This window comes from Grampus griseus (assembly GCF_964374135.1).
Source record: "Grampus griseus genome assembly, chromosome: 11".
Taxonomy (NCBI): Eukaryota; Metazoa; Chordata; class Mammalia; order Artiodactyla; family Delphinidae; genus Grampus; species Grampus griseus.
The window spans coordinates 82,655,010-82,679,832 of NC_139005.1; the positions used below are offsets into that span (position 1 = coordinate 82,655,010).

The 24,823-nt window shown below is 39.6% G+C and overlaps 1 protein-coding gene across 1 annotated transcript in view; it reads left to right on the forward strand.

The window, feature by feature from the left end:
- UTP20 (UTP20 small subunit processome component) overlaps window positions 1-24,823 on the forward strand; it is a 96,262-nt gene that overhangs the window by 17,008 nt on the left and 54,431 nt on the right. The window contains exons 13-23 of the mRNA XM_082665362.1: window positions 1,148-1,303; window positions 1,447-1,535; window positions 3,479-3,584; window positions 7,068-7,218; window positions 7,882-7,944; window positions 8,752-8,910; window positions 10,031-10,107; window positions 10,860-10,939; window positions 11,183-11,426; window positions 20,892-21,077; window positions 24,357-24,447. Of these exons, the coding sequence (XP_082521488.1) occupies window positions 1,148-1,303; window positions 1,447-1,535; window positions 3,479-3,584; window positions 7,068-7,218; window positions 7,882-7,944; window positions 8,752-8,910; window positions 10,031-10,107; window positions 10,860-10,939; window positions 11,183-11,426; window positions 20,892-21,077; window positions 24,357-24,447 (1,402 nt within the window). The remainder of the gene's footprint in view (window positions 1-1,147; window positions 1,304-1,446; window positions 1,536-3,478; window positions 3,585-7,067; window positions 7,219-7,881; window positions 7,945-8,751; window positions 8,911-10,030; window positions 10,108-10,859; window positions 10,940-11,182; window positions 11,427-20,891; window positions 21,078-24,356; window positions 24,448-24,823) is intronic.

Here is a 24,823-nt window from a genome sequence, read left to right on the forward strand (position 1 = left end):
TCATTGGCAGGTGTGACGAAGCAGGGGAATGACATGGCAACTAATGACTCATCTTTTTAAAGCATCTCAATATTTTATTTGTAAGATTTTTTCCGATTATTGAGTCATGGTTAATACTAGAAAGACTGTATATCAAGGTACAGTGACTTTCAGAAATTACCAGTAAAATTCACTTAGTTATCTCTCATAATTTCCAAGCATTCAGTATCCTGATAAGTATGAAACGAAAGAGAATGCAACTTTTTTGGTTAACTTTAATGATTAACAGGTATAGGAATGAAAACCTGATATTCTACTTCTATTCTGTAATAAGTTAACCAAACTGGACATGGAGGATTAATTATAAAAACAGATCAATTTACTTATTGTTTCTGTGACTTTTCTTTCCACTGGATTTCTGTCTTTTAAATAGGACTGAGGTATAGTTCATTGGCAAAAATAGAGGCAAACAAGAATACCGCCAAAGTAACAGATACCTAAAACTGAATGTCATATTAGAAAATAATGTTGGGTAACCACTTATCAGATTAAAGCCTCAGAGAAAGTTACTTCTTGCTTTTTTTTTGGCCGCATGGCATGCGGGATCTTAGTTCCCCAACCAGGGATCGAACCCACGCTCCCTACAGTGGAAGAGTGGAGTCTTAACAACTGGACCCCCAGGGAAGTCCAAAAGTTACTTCTAAGTCATAATCATTTTAGTGACATTTGTCAAATTCACTGTGATTCCTTTGCAACATCATTCTACACATTTGTGAAGCAGTAAAATTCATGTCAGAAAGGAAAGGGGGGATGGAGGAAGTCAGTTCATGCCAATAATTACCTCTCCAGTTCTTAAACACATGTCCATCAGCACAAAATTCAGAAATAATACCTAAAACTGGAAGAGAGTTGCTTTAAGTTATGAAGCAAGTTAAAATAGAAAATAGAAGAAAATAGAACCAATGGGGTTGAAAAAATCTGTCACTGAAAAAATCAGTAAATGAGTCACTTTTGTTTAGTTATTTGTATTCAACTGTCACCACCAGTTCCTTCCTTCCCACTAATGCTCCATGCATGGGAAGGAACCAATTTTATTTCAAACTTCAGAGGGCTAGAGCGATTATATCCTCTCTCATTTTAAATATTTGTTTATCTTTTCTTCCTTCAGATCCAGTATAAGGCAGAAGAAGACCAGATCCAAGGGAGGAAAGGAACAGATCTCAGTATTAGATCATCTTTTATCTATAATTCAGTTACCCCCAAATAAAGAGAGTACTTACCTTTCATGCTCTTGGGCGGCCCTTGTTGTGTTACCTCATATTAGGTGAGAAAATCAACTGTGTTTAATTGTGAAAGGTGTTTTAGCAAGCTGATGAAAACATTTATTAGCCATTTTTTGCCATTTCATGAAAAAGCCATTGAATGCTAGTTTGAGCATTTCCCTTTTTCTCCCCACTTCTTGGACAGACCCCTGGAGAAAGAGAAGGTGATACCCCTAGTCACCTGCTTCATAGAGTCACTCTTCATGACTGTTGACAGAGGGAGCTTTGGAAAAGGTCAGTTACAGTCACCATTTGTTCTCTTGTCTGTCTTTTCTGGCACACCCAGAGTAACTGTAAACACATGGATACCAGAGAATAGTACTGCCGTTGTGTTGTGTTCTGGCAGAACCCCTGTATGTAAATAGGGAAAAGAGAGGCTGAGATGGAGGCGTTACCCTTGTACCTCATAATGTGGTGGCAAAGTCAGGACAGCTTGAACATTTGCTGAGTCCAAAGGTGTAGTAGTGGAAGGCTGCCATGGTCAAAGAAATCAGACTCGGCTTCAAGTCCCAGCTTGTCTTGTTCCTGTCTTCCACGCCCAGTCTAGCCCTGGTATGCACTTGTGCTCCAGGCATTTGCTTAGCTAGAGCAAGACACTTTCTTGTATGTCCCTCTGGCTACCGTTGCACATGTGTCCCTTCTGCCTGGAGTCCTTTCTAGGTCTTTCATCATTTGGTGAACTCGTACTTAGCTTTCAAAACTCAGCTCAGGGCTTCCCTGGTGGTGCAGTGGTTAAGAATCCGCCTGCCAATGCAGGGGACACGGGTTCGAGTCCTGGTCCAGGAAGACCCACACGCCGCGGAGCAACTAAGCCCGTGCGCCACAACTACTGAGCCTGTGCTCTAGAGCCCACGAGCCACAACTACTGAAGCCTGCGTGCCTAGAGCCCATGCTCTGCAATAAGAGAAGCCACCGCAATGAGAAGCCTGCGCACTGCAACAGAGAGTAGCTCTCGCTCGCTGCAACTAGAGAAAGCCCGCGCGCAGCAACAAAGACCCAGTGCAGCCAAAAATAAATAAAATTAAAAAAAAAAAAAAAACTCAGCTCAAACACAGTACCTTTAGAAAGGTCTTCATGACTCATCCAGGCAGAAGTAGACTGCCCTGCCCCAAACACCATTTCCTATTGTATACTTGTCCAACTCCCCCAACTAGCTGAGAACAGCAATTTAAAAGTAGGTATTTTGATCAAAATAAGATTAATAAAAAAATTTTGCTACAAAAATAAGCAAATAATAGTAGGTATTTTGTTTTATTCTAGCATGGTATTTTTTTTCCTAACACATGTGTATAGTAGTCATTCATTTAAATATTAATTGCTAGGTTCTGTGTTAGATACCAAGCAGACATGTTAGAGAATAAAGTAGACCTGCCCCATTTCCAGTGCTCAGTAGCCACATGTGGCGAATGGCTACCGTATTGGATTGTGAGGACATTTGGCAGAAGTAAGTACAGGGCCTTTCTACCACTGCAGAAAGGAAGTTCTGCTGGATAGCCCTTTTCTAACTAGAGCAGGTGTTGGCAAAATATTTGTGTAAAGGACAATACAGTAAATATTTTAGCTTTTGTGGGCCACATTCAGTCTTCAGTCTTTGTGGCATATTCTGTTTGTTTGTTTGTTGTTTTAAACAACCCTTTAAAAATGTGAAAAGCATTCTTAGTTTGCCGGCCATATAAAAACAGACTACCCGCAAGTTTGTGGGCCATAGTTTGCCAACCTCTGGTCTAGGAGTAAATGATTATCTAATTAATATAAATTGAGTCCGTTATACGTAGTAGCCATTGGATATGTGATTTCTTATAAATTGGAGTCATAAAATCAACATGAGTTTTACACAAAGATAATTTCGTAGCTTTTGAAAAGTCTAAGTCTATTCTCAAAAGTTCTGATTTTGATAATACCAGTTGGTAGAACCATTGAATTTTCTCCTCATCTCAGTTGAAGGGAACATACATTTTTATTCTCCATTTCTGAATATATTTTTCTCTTAAGAAAGTTAAAATATAAGACTTGGAACCTCTTTTCAGTTCCTTTCTGTTATATTCTGACATTTGACAGATAATCCTTTAGATTCACTTTAGGAACTCTGTATAAATACCAAGTGGTAGGTAAAATGAGATGTCTATAGTTATTGTGTCAAAGAAATAATGTGTTTTCTCCTGTTTTTCTGCCTTAAGGAAACTTATTTGTTCTTTGTCAAGCTGTAAATACTCTGCTAAGTTTGGAAGAATCTTCTGAACTTCTTCATCTGGTTTCTGTGGAACGTGTGAAGAATTTAGTATTGTGAGTAAACATATCTTACATTCAGCTTAATAATGAATGAAATATAAAGGCTTCTGTGTTGGCAAAATCTTGGATCTATTTTTTACCTGAGTTGTATTCCCGTAGGAAATTTATTATTGATTTAAGTCCTCCAGTTAAAATAAGACCATTTCTGGATACAGTCTTTAAATACAGATTCATCTTTGTGAAAGGGTATTTTACTGTGTATGTAAATGAGTGTTGCAGAGTGAAGTGGGTGTATAATGCTGGTCACATGACATGGCACCATGGCTCCAACATACACGTTTCTGCTTTCACAGTGTTTCTCGGCTTGACACACTTAGCCCTTCAGAAAACTTTCCTGTGGTCCTTTTACTACATACGAAAACAATCCAGTTTTGGGTTTGTTTAAGTTTATTTTGATTTGGATCATAGCACAGGGCGTTACTGAGAGCCATTCATTGCCGGCTTGGCACCCTTTCTAAAGGTCAGGCGTTTTAAAAGATTTGTAAAGTAGTTTGCTTCTGTTTCTGGAGTCTAGTCCGTTTTATTTACATGCTTTTAACAACAGGTTTGCTCATTTACTTCATTCAATAAGTATTCATTGCTTTTCTCATGTACCAGGCCCTATTCTTGGCCCTGGGAGACACAGTAAATGAAACACACAATTCCCTGCCTTCAGGGAGCTAACACACCAGCAAGAAGATATACTAAACAAAATAAACAAGTAAAATACATGGCATGTTAGACAGTAGTAAAGTCGGGACAGGGAGAGTCTGGAGGCTGGGGACAAATAGGAGTTTTAACTAGGGAAGGCCTCACCGAGGAGATATTTGAGCAGAAACCCAGAAGCAGCAAGGAAGTAAGCCCTGGGGATGGGATATCTGGGACCTGGGGCGCTCTGTCCCAAACCCAGGGAAGGTATGAGTGCCGAGGCTCTGTGTGGGTGCCTTGCTTGAGCAGCAAGGAACTATTGTAGCTGAGTAGAGCGAGGAGAGGGTAGTAGGAGAGGAGGATATGGGGGGCGTGGTGGCAGGCAGTGTTTGACCTTTGGCCGTTGTAGGGCCTTCGCTTTTACTGTGAGTGAAAGGGGAAGCCACAGGAGGTGTTTTTGGCAGGAGAGTGGCGTAGGCCAAAGTAGGATCACTTAAGCTGCTATATCGAGAAGAGACTGAAGGAGGATAAAGGAGACCAGTTAAGAGACTTAGTGCAGTAATCCAGAAGCTCTGTACATTCCCCAATCTGGGCAAGGCTACTGTCTCTCTGTTGTTAATTGAATTGCTTTAAATTTTTTTAAGGAGGAGTTTTTCTTTGTTGTCTTCCTACTTACCATATTCCATATGTGTTCCCTTTACTTATTTTTTTTTGCGGTACGTGGGCCTCTCACTGTTGTGGCCTCTCCCGTTGCGGAGCACAGGCTCCAGACGCGCAGGCTCAGTGGCCATGGCTCACGGGCCTAGCCGCTCCGCGGCATGTGGGATCCTCCTGGACCAGGGCACAAACCCATGTCCCCTGCATCGGCAGGCGGACTCTCAACCACTGCGCCACCAGGGAAGCCCCCTTTTTTTTTTTAAGTCGTTCTATTTAAACTTCTCACACTGTATGCTTTGGTGGGAACAATTTAAGGCATCTGTGGAGGTTTTAAAACAGAAAAGCACGCATGACAGAGTGGGATTTGTCTGTCCCTTGTGGAAGGCCAGCTGGCCTCCCGGGCAGGTGCTTTTAACCTAGGAGGCCCAGAAACCTCTAATAGGAGCGAATCGGCTTGGAGGGTGGCAGTGCAAGTTTTCATTCGTGAAAGTTGTAGATGCAGGCCTCAGTGCTGGGTGCTGCGCTAGCTACTGGTTACGCCAGAGGTTTCACAGCCAAGACAACCTGGATTTGAACCTTGTCTTCATCACTTACTAGCTAGATAGCCTTGAGTAAGTTAGTTAATCTCAACTTTATTCTCTCTCAAAAGGGAGTAGCAGTACTTCCCTCATGGAGATTGAATTAGACTATGCGTTAACAATACACAAATTGCATTTATTGAATTTTTATTATGTGCCGGTCACTCTTCTGAGTACTTTCCGTACATTATTATTACATTATTATTGTAATCCTCACAACAATTCCCTGAGGTATAGGTACTGTTAACATTGTAGAAGGGGGAACTCGAATTCTTAAATAAATCCAGAACCCCAGCTGCTCAGCACCCGCTGCCAGTCTGGTCTCAACCTCCATCTCTCACCTGGATGACTGCAGTAGCCTCCTAACGAGTTTCCTTGCCTCCATCCTTGCCCTGCTGCTGTCTGTTTTGTACCCAACAACAAGGATGATTCTTTTCCGTGAAAGAGAACATGTCACTCTTTTGCCAACAACCCTCGGAAATAGTGATTTTCAACCACGGGCCATTCTGGAGACGTTTTTGGTCATCACAGCTGGGGACTGCTACTGGGGTGTGGTGGGTAAGGAGCGCCCTGCTGTGCACTGGACGGCCTCACAACAAAGAGTCACCTGGCCCGCGTGAGCAGAGCCACTGCTCAGAAACCCTCCTCTCGTGGTACCCAGCCTACTCGGGATAAAACCCGCAGTCCTCATCATGTTCCTTGGGGCTCTGTGTAATCTAGGCCCTGGCTTCTGACCTCGTCCCCAGCCACTCCTCCTTGTTCACTCTGTTCCAGCTGCACTGGTCTCCTCGATTACACATAGGCACATAGGCAAGCACACCTGTCTGGGACTTGGCGTCCCTGCTCCCTCTGCCGGGAATGCTTTTCTTCCAGGTGCCTTTTGGCTCTCTTCTTGACTTCCTTCAGTCTGTGCCTTCCGTGATCACCCCCATATCAGACAGCACTCCTCTTCACTCCCTTGCCCTCTCCCCCACGCACCAGTCTCTCAGTCCAGCCTCCTTTTCCTGAGGTGACCTTCCCCTATTAGAATATAAGCTCCAGGAGGATAGGGACTTTTTCCTTGGTTTCCTGCTATAGCCAGTATCTAGAAAAGTCACTGGTACATGGTAGATACTCAGTAAGTATTTGTTGGAGCATAGCACATAGTGGTTAAGTGGCTTGTCCAGGGTTACGTGGGTGATGATGATGATGGGCTGGCTTCAAGCCTGGGCTGCCCTACCCCAGAGCTGATGTGCCGGCCCCCTGCTCTGTACTGCTTCCCTCATAGCTCAGTACCCGGCACATAGAAAACACTCAGTGAATAGTATATATCCCCCCTTATGTCACTGTCACTTATGAGTATGTGGATTGAAAAGACAGCATTTGACTTCAGTCAAAACACCATATTATCATCCTGCCTCTGCCTCTGGCTGTGTGTCTGTACTCGAGCGTGTGGCTCACTGTTGGTGGACCTCAGATTCTTCATGTCTCAAGTGATGCTACATGTCCACGTAAAACTTTCACCTGTTCCCTCTTACATTCCTTTCATCAGTGATAATTTTCTGTGGTTTCTGGTATAGCCTAAGTTCTCTGTGGTGTACGGTACAGTTTGGATCTAATAAATATCTCGTTGCAGAGCGTTTCCTTTGGAGCCGTCTGTGTTGCTGTTGGCTGATCTCTATTATCAGAGATTATCCTTATGTGGCTGCAGGGGGCCACTTTCAGAGGAAGCTCTAATGGAATTATTTCCCAAGTTACGAGCAAACATTTCAACTGGCATATCCAAGGTAGTACGGTTTTGTGGTGTGTTCTCTGCCTCTCATCTTTTGTTTTATGCATGTATTGCCAGTGGTTGTCAGAGCTCCTTAATCAGAAAATGCTGCTTTGGGGTGGTTTCTATTTAAAGCAGTGATTCCTAAACACTGACCTACAAACTGATTGCAGCAGGATTAATTGGGGCGCTTACTAAAAATATAAATTCTGGGTCCCAACACCCCCAAATTCTGATTCTGCAGGCATAGGGTGGAAGTGACATATCTGCATGATTTTTCAAAGCTCTGTAGGTGATTCTGCTGCTCATTCAGGTGTATAGAAATACCTGAACATGTTATTTAGAAATAAAAATCATTAATTTCAGTGGAATTGTAAGCTTAATCAGATTCTTTGCGCTTATTTACAGAGATGCCTATAGTGTTATAGTTCAAAGAAGCAGCACCGTTTTATGAGCAACCTTATCTTCTCAGTCTAGTCTGGTCATTAATTGTTCCAAGTACCATTTGAATAAGGTGTTGGTTGGTGTTGAATATGAAATAAGGAATAGAATAAACACGTATTACTCTGACAAGTGGTATATCTTTCATAATTCCATGAAACTTAGGTCTCACTGACTCTTAATCAGTTTCTTATGTTTAAAGAGTTGGAGTTTGAAACATGCCTTTTAATTTCTCTAGATTCGGCTTTTGACAATAAGGATCCTAAACCACTTTGAGGTTCGGCTTCCAGAATTAATGGAGGTATTTTAACTGTTCATTTTGGGTAACTTTTAAAAAATGTAACTTGACATATTGTGTTCCAAAATGATAATTTTGCAAAAAATTCAAATACCGTGTAAATATCTATCACGAAGTTTGAAAAAAACTTTTTGCCATTCTTATTCCCATCCCCTCAGCAAGGCCACCACTGAAAATCCATAATTAGTTGGTGACTATTCTTTCAGACTTTTTGTATATACACACATAACTTAAACAAATGGTGTCATGCAAGTTTTTCCATATCCGTACCTCTAGCCCTACCTCATTTCTTTTGAAGTTTGAATAGTGCCCCACAGTTTAAAATATTGTATTTAACCAGTTCCCTCTTGATGGACGCTTAGGTGGGTTGTTGGTAGTTTTGCAGCATTTCTAATAATACTGCCGTGAACATCCTTACACAGATACCTTTGTTCAGGGAAACATTTCAATAATGCAAGTGACTACTTCCAGAAGTAGAAATTACTTGTACTTAGAAGTAGAATTGTACAGTGAAAGTATATGTACATTTTCTGTATTTCAAAAAATATTGCCAGTCAACTTGAGTGATTTTGAGAATTACTTTCCTGTTTTTTACTTGTCGTGTCTCTGCTAGACACTAAACCTAAATTATCTACCAAAAAGTAAATGATGTGAGGAAGAATGAATCATTTACTCAAAAAATGTGTTGCTTATTTAATTTAAAACATTAACATATGCCAGTTTTTCTTTTTTAGACTTCTGTTCACATTTAATGTTCTTTTTGGAAAATCAAAATACTGACCTACCTCCTGGTTTCCTCTGGTTGTTCAGGATGACGAGCTCTCAGAGCGTCAGTCTGTCTTTGCTATATTACGCCAGGCAGAACTTGTGCCAGCAACTGTGAATGATTACAGAGAGAAGCTTCTTCATTTGAGAAAACTAAGACATGATGTGGTACAGACTGCAGTCCCTGATGGGCCATTACAGGAGGTAAAAACAGTGTTTGGGGTTTTTTTTTTTAACTCAGTTTATACTTTAAGATCTGTTTAGCTGGCATTTGAGAAAACAGAAGCATACTAAATAGTCACCAAAAAATTTAAAAAAAGAGAGAGAGAGAAAGAATTTTTAAAAGCAAGAATTATAAAAAAAGAATTTAAAACTAAGTAAATACCCAGTTCTGTTCAATGCTTTGAGTTAAATGGCTCCACAGCCTTTTCAACAGTAGAAATAATTTACTATCCTCCCTTCTCCTGAGTATGTGTGTAGTATGTGAGGGTAGGTAGTAGGTGGCAGCAGGAGGAACAAGGTCAAGTTGACAGCCTGATACTCTTCTCCAGATTTGTTCACTGCTGCAGGACGTCAGCCCTCTACCTTTTGTATCAGGGATTTTCCGTCCATGACCCTTGAGGATACATCACTATCCCTTTGGGAAGAAGGCCAAGTGGAGGCATTCCCCTTTCAAGCAGAGCAGTTCTGTTCTTAACCTGTTCTGTATATTAGCGTCCTGTGTTATGTTCCATTTGGAAAGGGACTCTGCTGCTAAGGTAGACACAAGCACCCCACCCCCAAATAATAATAGAACTACCACTTTACATGATGTTTCCTGAGTGCATGGGGATGCTAGTAACAGTGACTGTCATTCCAAAAGGCGACTGTGAAAACTTCAGAGCCTCTGAATTGAACTCTTTTAATGCCTAGTTTTGAGAACTCACACATCTGCTCATAAAGCCTCAGCTGCCATTCACGTAGTGCTTTGCTGGGTTCTTTGGCACCTGTGCTTTACTGATTACCATTCAAGTTTTGTCTTGTCAGGTGATGGCAGTATTTGTTAGGAATGAATTTAATCATGAGTCAAATCTGTTTATTCAAATATATCCTTTATTCGTGAGCATCTAGAGTGAGTTTGAATACTATGTTGTCTTAAGTGATTCTTCTCTGTTAAATAATGAGTGACATTTTGGGAAGAGGAGGAAAATTACTGTACCTGAATTTTGGATTGGCACCAGCAAGTTTTTTCTTAAAGCAGAAGCTTCTTTCCAAACCTCAGGTTGTCCAAGTCAGGATCCTTGCAATTTTGGTGCTGATCTAAACTAATTTCCTATGCTTGCAGGTGCCACTTCGTTATCTGTTAGGCATGTTATATGTTAACTTCAGTGCTCTCTGGGATCCTGTTATTGAACTCATAAGGTAAGCCTGGGTGAAATGGATGAAACTTGTGCTTTCACTACTGCAGAATGATGATGGAGCCAGTATTATACTCTGGGGTGTGATTTAAGTGAATGGGTGCGTATGGTATTTATAGCTACCTTAAAGCCTTTGTGGGACAAGGTGAAGAAAAAGTAAACATTACTTATTCTATCTGATGCCAAGTTTTTGACAATTCAGTTGTTTTATATATGTTTCTCTGTACTTTGAAATAACTTTGGAGAACTTTCTCTTTTTACTTTATATTATACACCTGTATTATTGAATTTTTTTTACAGTAATAAGTACTGTATAATAATTGTATGCTTTTATTTATATATATTGAGTCATTGAGCCAAACTTTAATTTAAAAATTAAAAATTTAATTTAAAACCCTTGCTGTCTAGTATCCAAAACCCTTTAGCTCTAAAAAGGACGTTCATAATCACATAAAAAATACATACGTTGTGCCTCATTTATAGAAATCTGTCCTTCTGCAGGCATTTGTCTTCAGAGGGCCTACTCTAGCTTTCTGTCAGATTGGAAATATATTATGTGTGGCCTCTCAAAACCCTAAATATTAGACCTTAGCAGAACAGGCATTTTGAAAAATAAAGTACAAAAGTTGTTTACGACCCCACATTCAGGGATAACTTAATTAGTATTTTAGTTATATCCTTTCACTTTTTTTTTGTATGAGATATCTCAAAATAGGGTCCATACCACGGGTTTTATTTTATGATCTTTACTCTTAGTTCTCATGCACGTGAAATGGAAAATAAGCAATTTTGGAAAGTCTACTATGAACATCTAGAAAAAGCAGCTACACATGCTGGTATGTAAAGGGATATGAAGGAGGGGGCTGCGGGAGGAAATGGTTGTTTAACTGTTTAATTTCTATTGCTTAATTACACATAAAATTGGAAAGCAGAAATGAGAAATGTATTATCTTTGATAACCTTTGGATACTGTTATCATTTGCTTGTATTACTAGAGAAAGGAATGCCATTACTGGCAGAAACACATAGCGTAGTTGTTAACATTTCTCTAGTGGTTATGATGACCTTTTTTCTTTCAGAGAAAGAGCTGCAAAATGACACAAGAGATGAGGAGAGGTCCATTGGAGATGCAAGTTGGGAGCAGACTCAGGAAGGAAACGTTGGAACTCTTTATCATGAGCAGTTCGCATTGAAAACCGACCTTCAGGAAAGACTGGACCATACCAATTTTCGGTTTTTGCTCTGGCGAGCTCTGGCAAAATTCCCAGAAAGGGTAGAGCCACGGTCCAGGGAGCTTTGCCCGCTTTTCTTGAGATTTATCAAGTAAGTGTTCTTGCCTAGGAATATGTCTCTGGTAGGGTGTGAGGAAGAGAAGGTGCAAAGTATTAAATTCCCAGATTGGCTGAGTTCTTTTCTTAAATCTGTCATCTTTTCAAATCATTGGCACCTCTCTAAAGCACTGGCTCCATCAGATAACAACTAAACAACTTTTGTTTACCACTTAATCTTACATAAACCAAAATTTAACCAGCCCACAAACGCTATTAATAAAAAATTGCAGATTTCAAAGTAAGAAAGGCCATACCGAGTTAGATCAGTGTACAATGGCCTTGTTATTTCTTGCCCTATTGTTGTTTTCTTGCCTGCCTGGGGCTTAAAATTACTTTCCAGTAACTCAACCTCAGCCACTCTGTTTTGAACCTCTTGACTGTTTCCCATGATGCCGAGGAATGTGCTCTCAAAGAATAACAAGAACTTTCTGGAGCACTGTTTTATTTTGACTAGGTATGCTGTGTGAGAGTCAGATTGCTTTAAAACTCTAAAGATAAGGGGTGCGGTATATAGAACAGTACTAGTCAATCAATAAAAGTTATGTTTTCTGGAAACATTTCATTACATGGGAAAATGCTGTAGGGTTAGGTTAGGCAGGCTACAGACCACAGCCAGCCAGGCTAGTTCAAGGAACAGCTAGGGAGTCTTGTGGCTACAGCAGGGTGATCCAGGAAGAAAGTAGTTGGAGGTGAGGGCAAAAATTTAACAGGAGACTGAATATGTGTAGGGCCTTTAAGTTTTTTACTGTCAGTGAAATGGAAAGCCATTGGGAGGTTTAAGCAGAAGGATGACATGACTTAAGTTTTCTTGAGGATTTTTCTGGCTGCCATGTTGAGAATGGACTGTGGGACAGCAGTGGTGAGAGCAGAGGGACTGCAGAGTAGAGTTGGGAGGAGATTGCAAAAATCTGGGCAAGAAGTGATGGTGACCAAGGTGGGAATAGTGTAGATGATGAGAGGTAGTTGAATCCTTGACAACTTTTGAAGGATTTCAATTCAAAAAGATATATTTTTGAAGAATTGCAACTAGATTAGCCTGTGGGACTTACCAACAGATCACTCGTGGGATGGGGGTTTGGGGGGTGCACGAAGGAGGAAGGGGAGGAATCAAAGATGTCTGTAAGGTTTTGGCCTGAGCAACTGGAAGAACAGAGTTACCATTTACTGAGATTGACAGAAATGCAGAAGTTTGCTGACTTGTGAGGAAGATCAAGAGTTCATTATTTAAAACATGTTAAGTTTAGGATGCTGAATAGACATCTAGGCACAGATCTCAAGTAGGCAGTTGAGTGTAGAGTTTAAAGTTCAGGGGAAAGGTTTTGTTTAAAGATAGTAAATTTCAGACTCATCAGTATATGGATGGTTTTTAAAATTATGAGACAGGGAATGAAGTCACACCTGGGGGTTTAAATGTAGAGAGGGAAAATTTCCAAGGACTAACAGCAATATTCAGAGGCTGGAAGATAAGGAATCAGCCAAGGATGCCAGGAAAGAGTGATAGAAGAACCAAGACCACTTAATATCCCTTGACGGAAGTATTTCAAGGAGGGAGTAAACAGTGGAATCAAATGTGTCTGAGACATCAGTCAGATGAAGAATAAGAATTAACCGACACAGAAAGATAGACAAGATGAAAAGGCAGAGGGCTATGTGCCAGATGAAGGAACAGATAAAACCCCAGAAAAACAACTAAATGAAGTAGAGATAGGCAACCTTCCAGAAAAAGAATTCAGAATAATGATAGTGAAGATGATCCAGGACCTCGGAAAAACAATGGAGGCAAAGATCGAGAAGATGCAAGAAATGTTTAACAAAACCTAGAAAATTAAAGAACAAACAAACAGAGATGACCAATACAATAACTGAAATGAAAACTACACTAGAAGGAATCTATAGCAGAATAACTGAGGCAGAAGAATGGGTAAGTGACCTGGAAGACAGAATGGTGGAATTCACTGCTGCGGAACAGAATAAAGAGAAAAGAATGAAAAGAAATGAAGACAGCCTAAGAGACCTCTGGGACAACATTAAACACAACAACATTCTCACTATAGGGGTCCCAGAAGGAGAAGAGAGAGAGACAGGACCAGAGAAAATATTTGAAGAGATTATAGTTGAAAACTTCCCTAACATGGGAGAGGAAATAGCCACCCAAGTCCAGGAAACACAGCAAGTCCCATACAGGAGAAACCCAAGGAGAAACACACCAAGACACATAGTAATCAAATTGACAAAAATTAAAGACAAAGAAAAATTACTGAAAGCAGCAAGGGAAAAGCAACAAATAACATACAGGGGAACTCCCATAAGGTTGACAGCTGATTTCTCAGCAGAAACTCTACAAACCAGAAGGGAGTGGCATGATATACTTAAAGTGATGAAAGGGAAGAACCTACAACCAAGATTACTTGACCCAGCAAGGATCTCATTAATATTCAATGGAGATATCAAAAGCTTTACAGACAAGCAAAAGCTAAGACAATTCAGCTCCACCAAACCACCTCTACAACAAATGCTAAAGGAACTTCTCTAAGTGGGAAACACAAGAGAAGAAAAGGACCTACAAATACAAACCCAAAACAATTAAGAAAATGGTCATAGGAACATACATATCGATAATTACCTTAAACGTGAATGGATTAAATGCTCCAACCAAAAGACACAGGCTTGCTGAATGGATACAAAAACAAGACCCATATATATGCTGTCTACAAGTCACCCACTTCAGACCTAGGGATACATGCAGACTGAAAGTGAGGGGATGGAACAAGATATTCCATGCAAATGGAAATCAAAAGAAAGCTGGAGTAGCTATACTCATATCACATAAAATAGACTTTAAAATAAAGAGTGTTACAAGAGACAAGGAAGGACACTACATAATGATCAAAGGATCAATCCAAGAAGAAGATATAACAATTATAAATATATATGCACCAAACATAGGAGCACCTCAATACATGAGGCAACTGCTAACAGCTATAAAAGAGGAAATCGACAGTAACACAATAATAGTGGGGGACTTTATCACCTCACTTACACCAATGGACAGATTAATAAGGAAACACAAGCTTTAAATGATACAATAGACCAGATAGATTTAATTGATATTTATAGGACATTCCATCCAAAAACAGCAGATTACACTTTCTTCTCAAGTGTGCATGGAACATTCTCCAGGATAGATCACATCTTGGGTCACACATCAAGCCTCAGTAACTTTAAGAAGGTTGAAATCATATCAAGCATCTTTTCTGACCACAGTGCTATGAGATTAGAAACCAATTAAAGGGGAAAAAACATAAAAAACACAAATACATGGAGGCTAAACACTACGTTACTAAATAACCAAGAGATCACTTGGTTATTTAGAAGAAATCAAAGAGGAAATCAAAAAATACCTAGAGAGAAATGTCAATGAAAACACGACAGACAATCCAAAACCTATGGGATGCAGCAAAAGCAGTTCTAACAGGGAATTTTATAGCAATACAAGCTTACCTTAAGTAACAAGAGCAATCTCAAATAAGCAATCTAACGTTACACCTAAAGAAACTAGAGAAGGGAAAACAAACAAAACCCAAAGTTAGCAGAAGGAAAGAAATAAAGATCAGTGCAGGAATAAATGAAATAGAATCAAAGAATAGGAAAGATCAATAAAACTAAAAGCTGGTTCTTTGAGAAGATACACAAAATTGATAAACCATTAGCCAGACTCATCAAGAAAAAGAGGGAGAGGACTCAATAAAATTAGAAATGAAAAAGGAGAAGTTACAACAGACACTGCAGAAATACAAAGCATCCTAAGGGACTACTACAAGCAACTCTATGCCAATAAAATGGACAACCTGGAAGAAATGGACATGTTCTTAGAAAGGTATAAACTTCCAAGACTGAACCAGGAAGAAATAGAAAATATGAACAGAACAATCACAAGTAATGAAATTGAAACTGTGATTAAAAATCTTCCAACAGGGCTTCCCTGGTAGCGCAGTGGTTGAGAGTCCGCCTGCTGATGCAGGGGACACAGCTTTGTGCCCTGGTCCGGGAAGATTCCACATGCTGTGGAGCGGCTGGGCCTGTGAGCCATGGCCACTGAGCCTGCCTGGCAGGAGCCTGTGTTTCGCAACGGGAGAGGCCACAACAGTGAGAGGCCCGTGTACCACAAAAAAAAAAAGAAAAAAATCTTCCAACAAACAAAAGTCAAGGACCAGATGGCTTCACAGGTGAATTCTATCAAACATTTAGAGAAGAGCTAACACCCATCCTTCTCAAACTCTTCCAAAAAAGTGCAGAGGAAGGAACACTCCCAAACTCATTCTATGAGGCTACCATCACCCTGATACCAAAACCAGACAAAGGTACTACAAAAAAAGAGAATTACAGACCAATATCACTGATGAATATACATTCAAAAATCCTCAACAAAATAGTAGCAAACAGAATCCAACAACACATATAAAAGGATCATACATCATGATCAAGTGGGATTTATCCCAGGGATGCAAGGATTCTTCAATATATGCAAATCAATCAATGTGATACACCATATTAACAAGTTGAAGAATAAAAACCATATGATCATCTCAATAGATGCAGAAAAAGCTTTTGACAAAATTCAACACCCATTTATGGTAAAAACTCTCCAGAAAGTGTGCATAGAGGGAACCTACCTGAACATAATAAAGGCCATATATGACAAACCCACAGTAAATGTCATTCTCAATGGTGAAAAACTGAAAGCATTTCCTATAAGATCAGGAACAAGACAAGGATGTCAACTCTCACCGCAGTTATTCAACATAGTTTTAGAAGTCCTAGCCTGGACAATCAGAGAAGAAAAAGAAATAAAAGAATACAAATTGGAAAAGAAGAAGTAAAACTGTCACTGTTTGCAGATGACATGATACTATACATAGAGAATCCTAAAGATGCCACCAGAATACTACTAGAGCTAATCAATGAATTAGGTAAAGTTGCAGGGTACAAAATTAATACACAGAAATCTCTCGCTTTCCTATGCACTAATGATGAAAAATCTGAAAGAGAAATTAATGAAACACTCCCATTTACTATTGCAACAAAAAGAATAAAATACCTAGGAATAAACCTACCTAGGGAGACAAAAGACCTGTATGCAGAAAACTATAAGACACTGATGAAAGAAATTAAAGATGATACCCACAGATGGAGAGATATACCATGTTGTTGGATTGGAAGAATCAATATTGTGAAAATGAATATACTACCCAAAGCAATCTACAGATTCAATGCAATCCCTATCAAATTACCAATGGCAGTTTTTACGGAACTAGAACAAAAACTCTTAAAATTTGTTGGGAGACACAAAAGACCCCGAATAGCCAAAGCAGACTTGAGGGAAAAAAACAGAGCTGGAGGAATCAGACTCCCTGTCTTCAGACTATACTACAAAGCTACAGTAATCAAGACAACATGGTACTGGCACAAAAACAGAAATGTAGATCAATGGAACAAGGTAGAAAGCCCCGAGGTAAACCCACACACCTATGGTCAACTAATCTATGACAAAGGAGGCAAGGATATACAATGGAGAAAAGATGGTCTCTTCAATAAGTGGTGCTGGGAAAAACTGGACAGCTACATGTAAAAGAATGAAATTAGAACACTCCCTAACACCATACACAAAAATAAACTCAAAATGGATTAGAGACCTAAATTAAGACTGGATACTATAAAACTCTTAGAGGAAAACATAGGAAGAACACTCTTTGACGTAATCACAGCAAGATCTTTTTTGGTACACCTCCTAGAGTAATGGAAATAAAAACAAAAATAAACAAATGGGACCTAATGAAACTTAAAAGCTTTTGCACAGCAAAGGAAACCATAAACAAGACGAAGAGACAACCCTCAGAATGGGAGAAAATATTTGCAAATGAATCAGCGGACAAAGGATTAATCTCCAAAATATATAAACAGCTCATGCAGCTCAATATTAAAAAACAAACAACCCAATCCAGAAATGGGCTGAAGACCTAAATAGACATTTCTCCAAAGAAGACATACAGATGGCCAAGAAGCACATGAAAAGCTGGTCAACATCACTAATTATTAGAGAAATGCAAATCAAAACTACAATGAGGTATCACCTGACACCAGTTAGAATGGGCATCATCAGAAAATCTACAAACAACAAATGCTGGAGAGGGTGTGGAGAAAAGGGAACCCTCTTGCACTGTTGGTGGGAATGTAAATTGATACAGCCACTATGGAGAACAGTATGGGGGTTCCTTAAAAAACTAAAAATTGAATTACAATATGATCCAGCAATCCCACTACTGGGCATATACCCAGAGAAAACCATAATTCAAAAAGACACATGCACCCCAATGTTCATTGCAGCACTATTTACAATAGCCAGGTCATGGAAGCAGCCTAAATGCCCATTGACAGATGAATGGATAAAGAATATGTGGTACATATATACAATGGAATATTACTCAGACATAAAAAGGAACGAAATTGGGTCATTGGTTGAGACGTGGATGGATCTAGAGACTGTCATACAGAGTAAAGTAAGTCAGAAAGAGAAAAACGAATATCATATACTAACGCATGTGTGTGGAAACTAGAAAAATGGTATAGATGAACCGGTTTGCAGGGCAGAAATTGAGACACAGATGTAGAGAACAAACGTATGGACACCAAGGGGGGAAAGCCGCAGGTGGGTGGGAGTGGTGGTGTGATGAATTGGGCCATTGGGATTGACATGTATACACTAATGACTAATAAGAAGCTGCTGTACAAAAAAAATGGTTATCATTAATTTGTGAGAAAATTTTCCACTTATTTTCCTGTATCTAATAAGTTAGTTGTATGCTTTTTTCTTCTTTATTCTCTTAATGTGAGTAACTATACTGATTGACTTTAGAAAGTTAAACCTTTCTTGTATCGTTGGAATAAACCTCACTTGTCATGATAGATTAAAAAAAAAAAAAGTATTGACCATTGGCTTTGGAAGTGACCTTAACAAGAGTTGTTTTGGTTGACCTGATAGGGATGACATTCTGATTAAAATGGCTTAAGAGAAGATGGAGAAGAAAAATGGAAACAGCAAGTGTGGGCAGTTCTTGAAAAAAGGAAGTAGACGTAGGTGGAAGGAGGTGTGGGAGCAGAAGGGGAGCCGTTGTTGTCTGGGTTGACGTTGAGCTTAAACAGCCTGTGTGTAGGCGATGCTAGCATGAATGATCCATAAGGGAGGGGAAATGGGTAATGCAAGAGAGGGGATAAAATCGCGAGAGCCCTGCCTTTGGATAGGCAGGAGGAGACAGGATTCTGTGCATAAGTGAAGAGGTTTGCCTGGATAATTCATTCTGGGAAAGGTTACAAGCAAAGATGCACACAGGTCAGTAGATATGGTGGTGGAAGAGTAATGATTTTCTTTTTTTCACATAGGTCTTTGGGCTTTATGTCTAAACAAGAGCAGTGACGTTCAGCTTCCTTGCCTTGTTTTGAAGATCATGTAGTGTTTATCAGTTGTTTTGTGAATTGCAAGGGGCTGTACCTATGCAAGCCGGTATTAAAGGTGTTAGTAGGATATGAAGTTCCTATCATGTTAATTTTTCAAGTTTGTCCCCAAAGAAATAAATTACTCCTTAGCTTAATGTAAAGACCTTCCTCTAGTAGCACAAGGTGCTGTGAGGTGTGGATGGAGGGCAGAGCCTGTAACAGGATATGAGTCTCTGAGTTTAAGAAAACTTAAAGACTGAAAAGACACAATTTTTTAAAAATGTTGAAGATTAATTGGCACTGATTACCTATAACTAATACTTTTGTAAATGATCCAAACTAATGAAAAACCCAAAGGTCACCTTTAATTCTGACTTTGAAATATATTATGGGCTTTTAATTTGGGGGGTTATAAATTTATACTTCTAAATATGTTTCATATAATTTGGTATTAGGACTAATTGTGAATCCATTGTAAACATTCTCTGAGAAGAACCAAACCAGAAGCAGAAATGAATGACTAACAATAGCAACAGTATCTCAGTGATAGGTGACATTTAATAGTACTTGCTGTGTGTTAGACGCTCTTATAAGTGCTTTGTATGAATTATGTAATAAATGAATGAGTGAACGTGCTGTGCATAGAGGTAAAGGTTAATATGTCATGTGGTTAATTGAGGGCTGAGAGTATAGTACACACGTTTTTAAATGGATAATGGTGCAGTTTTTAAAGGACAACTTTGCTCATTTCATTCATTCATTTATTTTTTATTTATTAAGGGTAAGATCCTGCTAGCTAAGAGTACAGCATTGAGTATGGTAGGGTCTCAGCCTTCTAGGTTTAGTGTTGTGTATTAACCTATAGTGTATTTCTTCCAGGTGTGCTGGTAGGATGCTATCCTCAAATATGTATTGCATCAGTGTATTTTTAAATTTATTTATTTATTTATTTATTTTTGGCTGCATTGGGTCTTAGTTGCTGCATGCGGGGGCTCTTCTTTGTTGTGGTGCACGGGCTTCTCATTGCAGTGGCTTCTCGTTGTGGAGCATGGGCTCTAGGCACGCAGGCTTCAGTAGTTGTAGCACGACGGCTCAGTAGTTGTGGCTCACGAGCTCTAGAGTGCAGGCTCAGTAGTTGTGGCACACGGGCTTAGTTGCTCCGTGGCATGTGGGATCTTCCCGGACCAGGTTTCAAACCCATGTCCCCTGCATTGGCAGGCGGATTCTTAACCACTGTGCCACCAGGAAAGTCCCTATCAGTGTATTTTTGAGTGAGGACCTTAAAGTCTATCTGATCAGTTTCCTTATATCTATAGCCCAGTGTCACGCACAAAACAGACAACAAAGTAATAATTGTTGGATGAATGAACCAAAGTGACACAAAACTAATGCACTGAATGATAGCCTTCAAGATAGCATTAGTTACCTACAGCAATGGACCAAAATTAAAAGGATGGAATTCAGTAAGAACAAATGTGAATACCAACTGCACAAGCTTAGTTTAGAGGAGCCAAAATATAAAGCCTGACTGATTTTCATTGCCTGGACATTTAGTCTGAGTCTGTGTCATGTTGTGACTTCCCTCAAAAGCAATGAATTGATAGTCCCGCCTGTCTTACCAGGTCATACCTGGAGGACTGAATACTATAATATAATCTACCCCTATCCCCTCCTCCCCAAGTTGTGGTTCCAGAGACAGGGAGGCTGATATCAGCTTAGTCCAAAGTAGACATTTCAAATATTTTCAACAGTGTAACAATGAAGTGGCTGTCTTCTGCAGTTAGTGATTGACTTGTCAAATTAGGTATTTAAGAGGGGCTGAGTTTAAATGTTGTAGAAGATGCTTGACTAAGGTGCCTCTGATGTCTCTTCTGTGTGTGAGTCTGTGAACTGGGGACATACATCTGTCATAAACATTTAGGATATTTAGCTTCATCTGTTTCATATTACTCTCTTTCCACTGTAGCAACGAGTATTACCCAGCAGATCTGCAAGTTGCACCAACCCAGGATCTGCGAAGAAAAGGCAGAGGGCTGGGGGCAGAGGAAATAGAAGAGGAACCTGTTGCCGGAGAGGATGAAGAGTTGGGGGAAGAGCTGGCGCCCCAAGATGAACCCTCACAAAAGAAAAAGACAAGAAGAGCTGCGACCAAGTAAGTTCAGCATTGCTGAAAGATTACAGATCCACGGATCCAGGAGGAGCGGGAAGAGACCTCTTGTGACCTCCTGTGAAATAGTCTGGGACAAGATGAATTACTCAGATAATTATTTACCAAAGTGCTGAATCTTCCTGAGATTTTCTTTTACAACCTGAAGAAAACTGCCAGTGTTCTGAGTTTTTTCTTTGCTTGCTTACTATTTATTTTTTCTTGTTTAGCCACAGAATGTTAAGAGTTTGGGGACTTTGGAGTCATCTGATTGTAGCGCCTTTTTATAGATGAGAGCACTGGGGCCTGGAGCAGTTAAATGCCCTTGACCTTTGTCGTTCACTTTCATAGCATTGGGACATTATGTTCGTGTGCTGGGGCAACACAGAATGGAACATCTTTTCCCTTATAAATAAGCGCATCAGCACTCTTGACTTTGCCTTTTGACTTCTTTCCTGATTACTTTTGGCTTTCTTTTTTTCCATGCTGTTACATTCTCTTTCTGACTCTCTGGTTTATTCATTTACCTGAATTGTTAGAAACGTTAGAAAAAAGAAGTGACTCTGCTTTCAGAAGGTACTCCAGCTTACTTGAATATTGTCTGAATTGGGGTGTCAGAGATCCACCAGACTGGCGCTGCTGTGTTATTTTAACACTTTACATCTCAATCTGATATGCATATTTGTTGAGTCTTTCCCATGAGCCATTTGTTAGCTCATCATTCAGCAACTGTATCAAGGTCCTTTTGCTAAGTGCTGGGCAACAGATGAATGGTACCTAGCTTCTGCAGAGCTAGAAGCTCAGTCTAATGCCTGGTGAAATATTTTAACAAAGTATTTTTAAAGGAGTTACAGGAGCACAGTAAAAAAAAATGACTTAATTCTATCACAAAGGGAAGACTTTTACAAAGGGGAGGGCACCTTTGAAGCTGCAAGACAAAAGTTTGCCAAGCACAGAAGGGCTTGCCAGCTAATGGAAATAGTATATAAAGCACAGGAGTTTATGTACTAAGATCATGGCTAAGCTTCATGGAACCATAGTTCCTTCTCTGCTCCTACCTTCTCACAACTCTGAGCATTCTATCCCCTACTACTTCCTCTAAGACAGAGATTGCTCTTTTCGTCTTTGTATCCTTCAGCATAACAGCTATCCAAAGGTTTGTCCTTGTGTTTATTTGTTGAATAAACGAATAAGCTATTCATGCATTCATACCTCTTCCATTCTCACCCCTGGACCTTTGCTATGTCCTTCTTTCTGCAGTCCCCTTGCCTCATTGCTGCCAAGTGAAATTCTAGTCGTACTTCAAGGCACAGTTCTCATTCTGCTTCTTCACTGAAGCTCTTCCTGTCTTTTAAACTAGAAGTTATCTTACCCACCGTCAAGCTTTGATAACAGCTGTTCATACCTCTAATCAGGTGCTGCTCCTTGCCTTGGGTACTAATTTTTTTATAAATCATCTATGTAAATTAAAAACTCTTTAAAAATAAGTTCCATGTCTTAATTAATTTTCCTGCCCCCTGTAGCCAAACCTAGAATGTTGCTAGCATTCCCCATCATTGAAAATGTAAGTAAATGGATAATCACATTCTTGGGGCCATCTCAGTATATTCATAGCCCAATGTCATAATCCATGGAACACGTTCCTCACTGGCAAGTGTTTAATGAGAACGTGAAAATTAGCTCCTGTTCTCTTTGTCTCCTGAAGGCTACATGGCACATAAAAAATAATAAATGTTGAGGGAAAGCGTATATGTTTCAATAGATTTTAAAAATTTATTTGTAAAACTGAAAAGGCTCAGTGATAAGTAATTACAGAGACATTGTATCAGTCAGAGCTTTCCAGAGAAACAGAACCAGTAGAATGGAGATATATATGGGTGTGTGTGTGTGTGTGGAGAGATCTGTTTTAAGGAATTGGCTCACGTGATTATAGGAGCCAGCAAGTCCAGAATTTGTTGGGCAGACAGCAGGTTGGAAACTCAGGCAGGATTTGATGCTTGTAGTCTTGAATGTGAAGTTCGAAGGGTAGGATTTCTGTGTGACAGTCTTACGGCAGAATTCCTTTTCTGAGAAACATCAGTTTTTGCTCTTATAGCTTTCAATTGATTGGATGAGGCCCATCCACATTATTGAAGGTAATCTCCTTTATTTAAAGTCCACTAGTTGTAGATGTTAACAACATGTACAAAATATTTTCATTGCAACTCCTAGATTAGTGTTTTGTTACATAACTGGGTACTGCAACTTAGGTTGACACATAAGACTAATTATCACAGGCATTTAAGCTAAATATAAATAATAGTGCTTCCCTTACCCCTATTTCTCTACAATATCTTAAAGAGGTCATAATTTCCAGCCATTTTTCTCTATATTAACTAATAGGGCTTTCACAGTTTTGCTTTCTTTTGCCTAAAACAGAGAAATGTGTTGTTTGCTAAACCCTTGGGAGCTGAAGCACCACAACTTGTGGTCTTGCATTCAGTCCTCGCAGAAAATCTGGGAGGTCTTGTCTTTGTCGAGATGAGGAACCTGAGACTCTGAGACATTCAGTGACTTTCCCCAAAGTCAACAGCTCAGAATGGCAGAACCACACATGCAGCTGGTTTCCACCTCTCTTCACTTCTCCCTGCTTAAGTATTTTTAAAGCCTTGTAGAGTCTATGAATTAGAAAGTTGAGCATGTAAATGCGGTAGAAGCGCTCTTCTCGTTCTGACTCGGTAGATGATGTGGTTTGTTCGAGGCAACCCCATCTTCAGATTTAACTTTTACCACAGAGCATTGCTCTTCCTTCCTCCTTCTTGGTAAGCAAGAGCCATGGTTACCCAAACTTGGACCTCTGTTGCCTGACATCAGTTTTTATGTTATATAAAAGTGAAGAAGTGTATATTTTTCCACTTTCCTGTCTACTGCATAGGAACTAGATAAGGAATCGTTCCAAAAATTATCTGTGTTCAATCTTGGAATGTATTACCATTTTGATTACTTTCTTTCTACATTTGGTTTAATTTATGGTTTATTCTGAGGACATCCTGAATGATTTTGTGGGGTGGGGAGCCTGAATTTCAGGGGAGGACCTGCCTGAGATTTGGAATTCCTGGAGAATGATTTCCTAAATGCAAATAATTAAAACTTGTCTGTGTAATTAACAATGAAACTATAGTCAAGGTGTTCAGAGTACCTGTCACAGACTAAAATTAGTGGGTACTATCATCTCAAGCAAATAACGTTTGTTCTCTAATTCTGTTTTTTTCTGTTTTTCTCGGGGTTTTTTTGTTTGTTTTTTAGGCAGTTAATTGCTCATTTGCAAGTTTTCTCTAAGTTTTCGAATCCACGAGCCTTATATCTGGAATCCAAATTATATGAGCTGTATCTTCAGGTAAGTAAAATAAATTCTTACCACTACAGTTACTTGTGAACTTTCCTCTCCCTTTTTCTTTGCCAAAATAACTTTTAGGTTTTCAATAATTGTTGGAATAGGGCCCATATCTATACTTTAAGTCTAATTTTTTTTTTAATTAACAAATATTTTCTGTATCTTGAGAAACAGTTTTAGACAGTACTAATTTAGCAGATTTTTAAAGAAATTTGGGGTGACTAAACATTGATCGGCTGTATTAACAGTGAGTGTAACAAAGCGTTAGTTGTCTTGTGAGAATTCGTTTTTAGAAGGGAATGAGGGTTTGTGCCAAGAGAGCTGCTACTTTTCACTGCTAGGCAAGTTAGCCTTATGGAGCGCCAGGGTTCCAGGATCT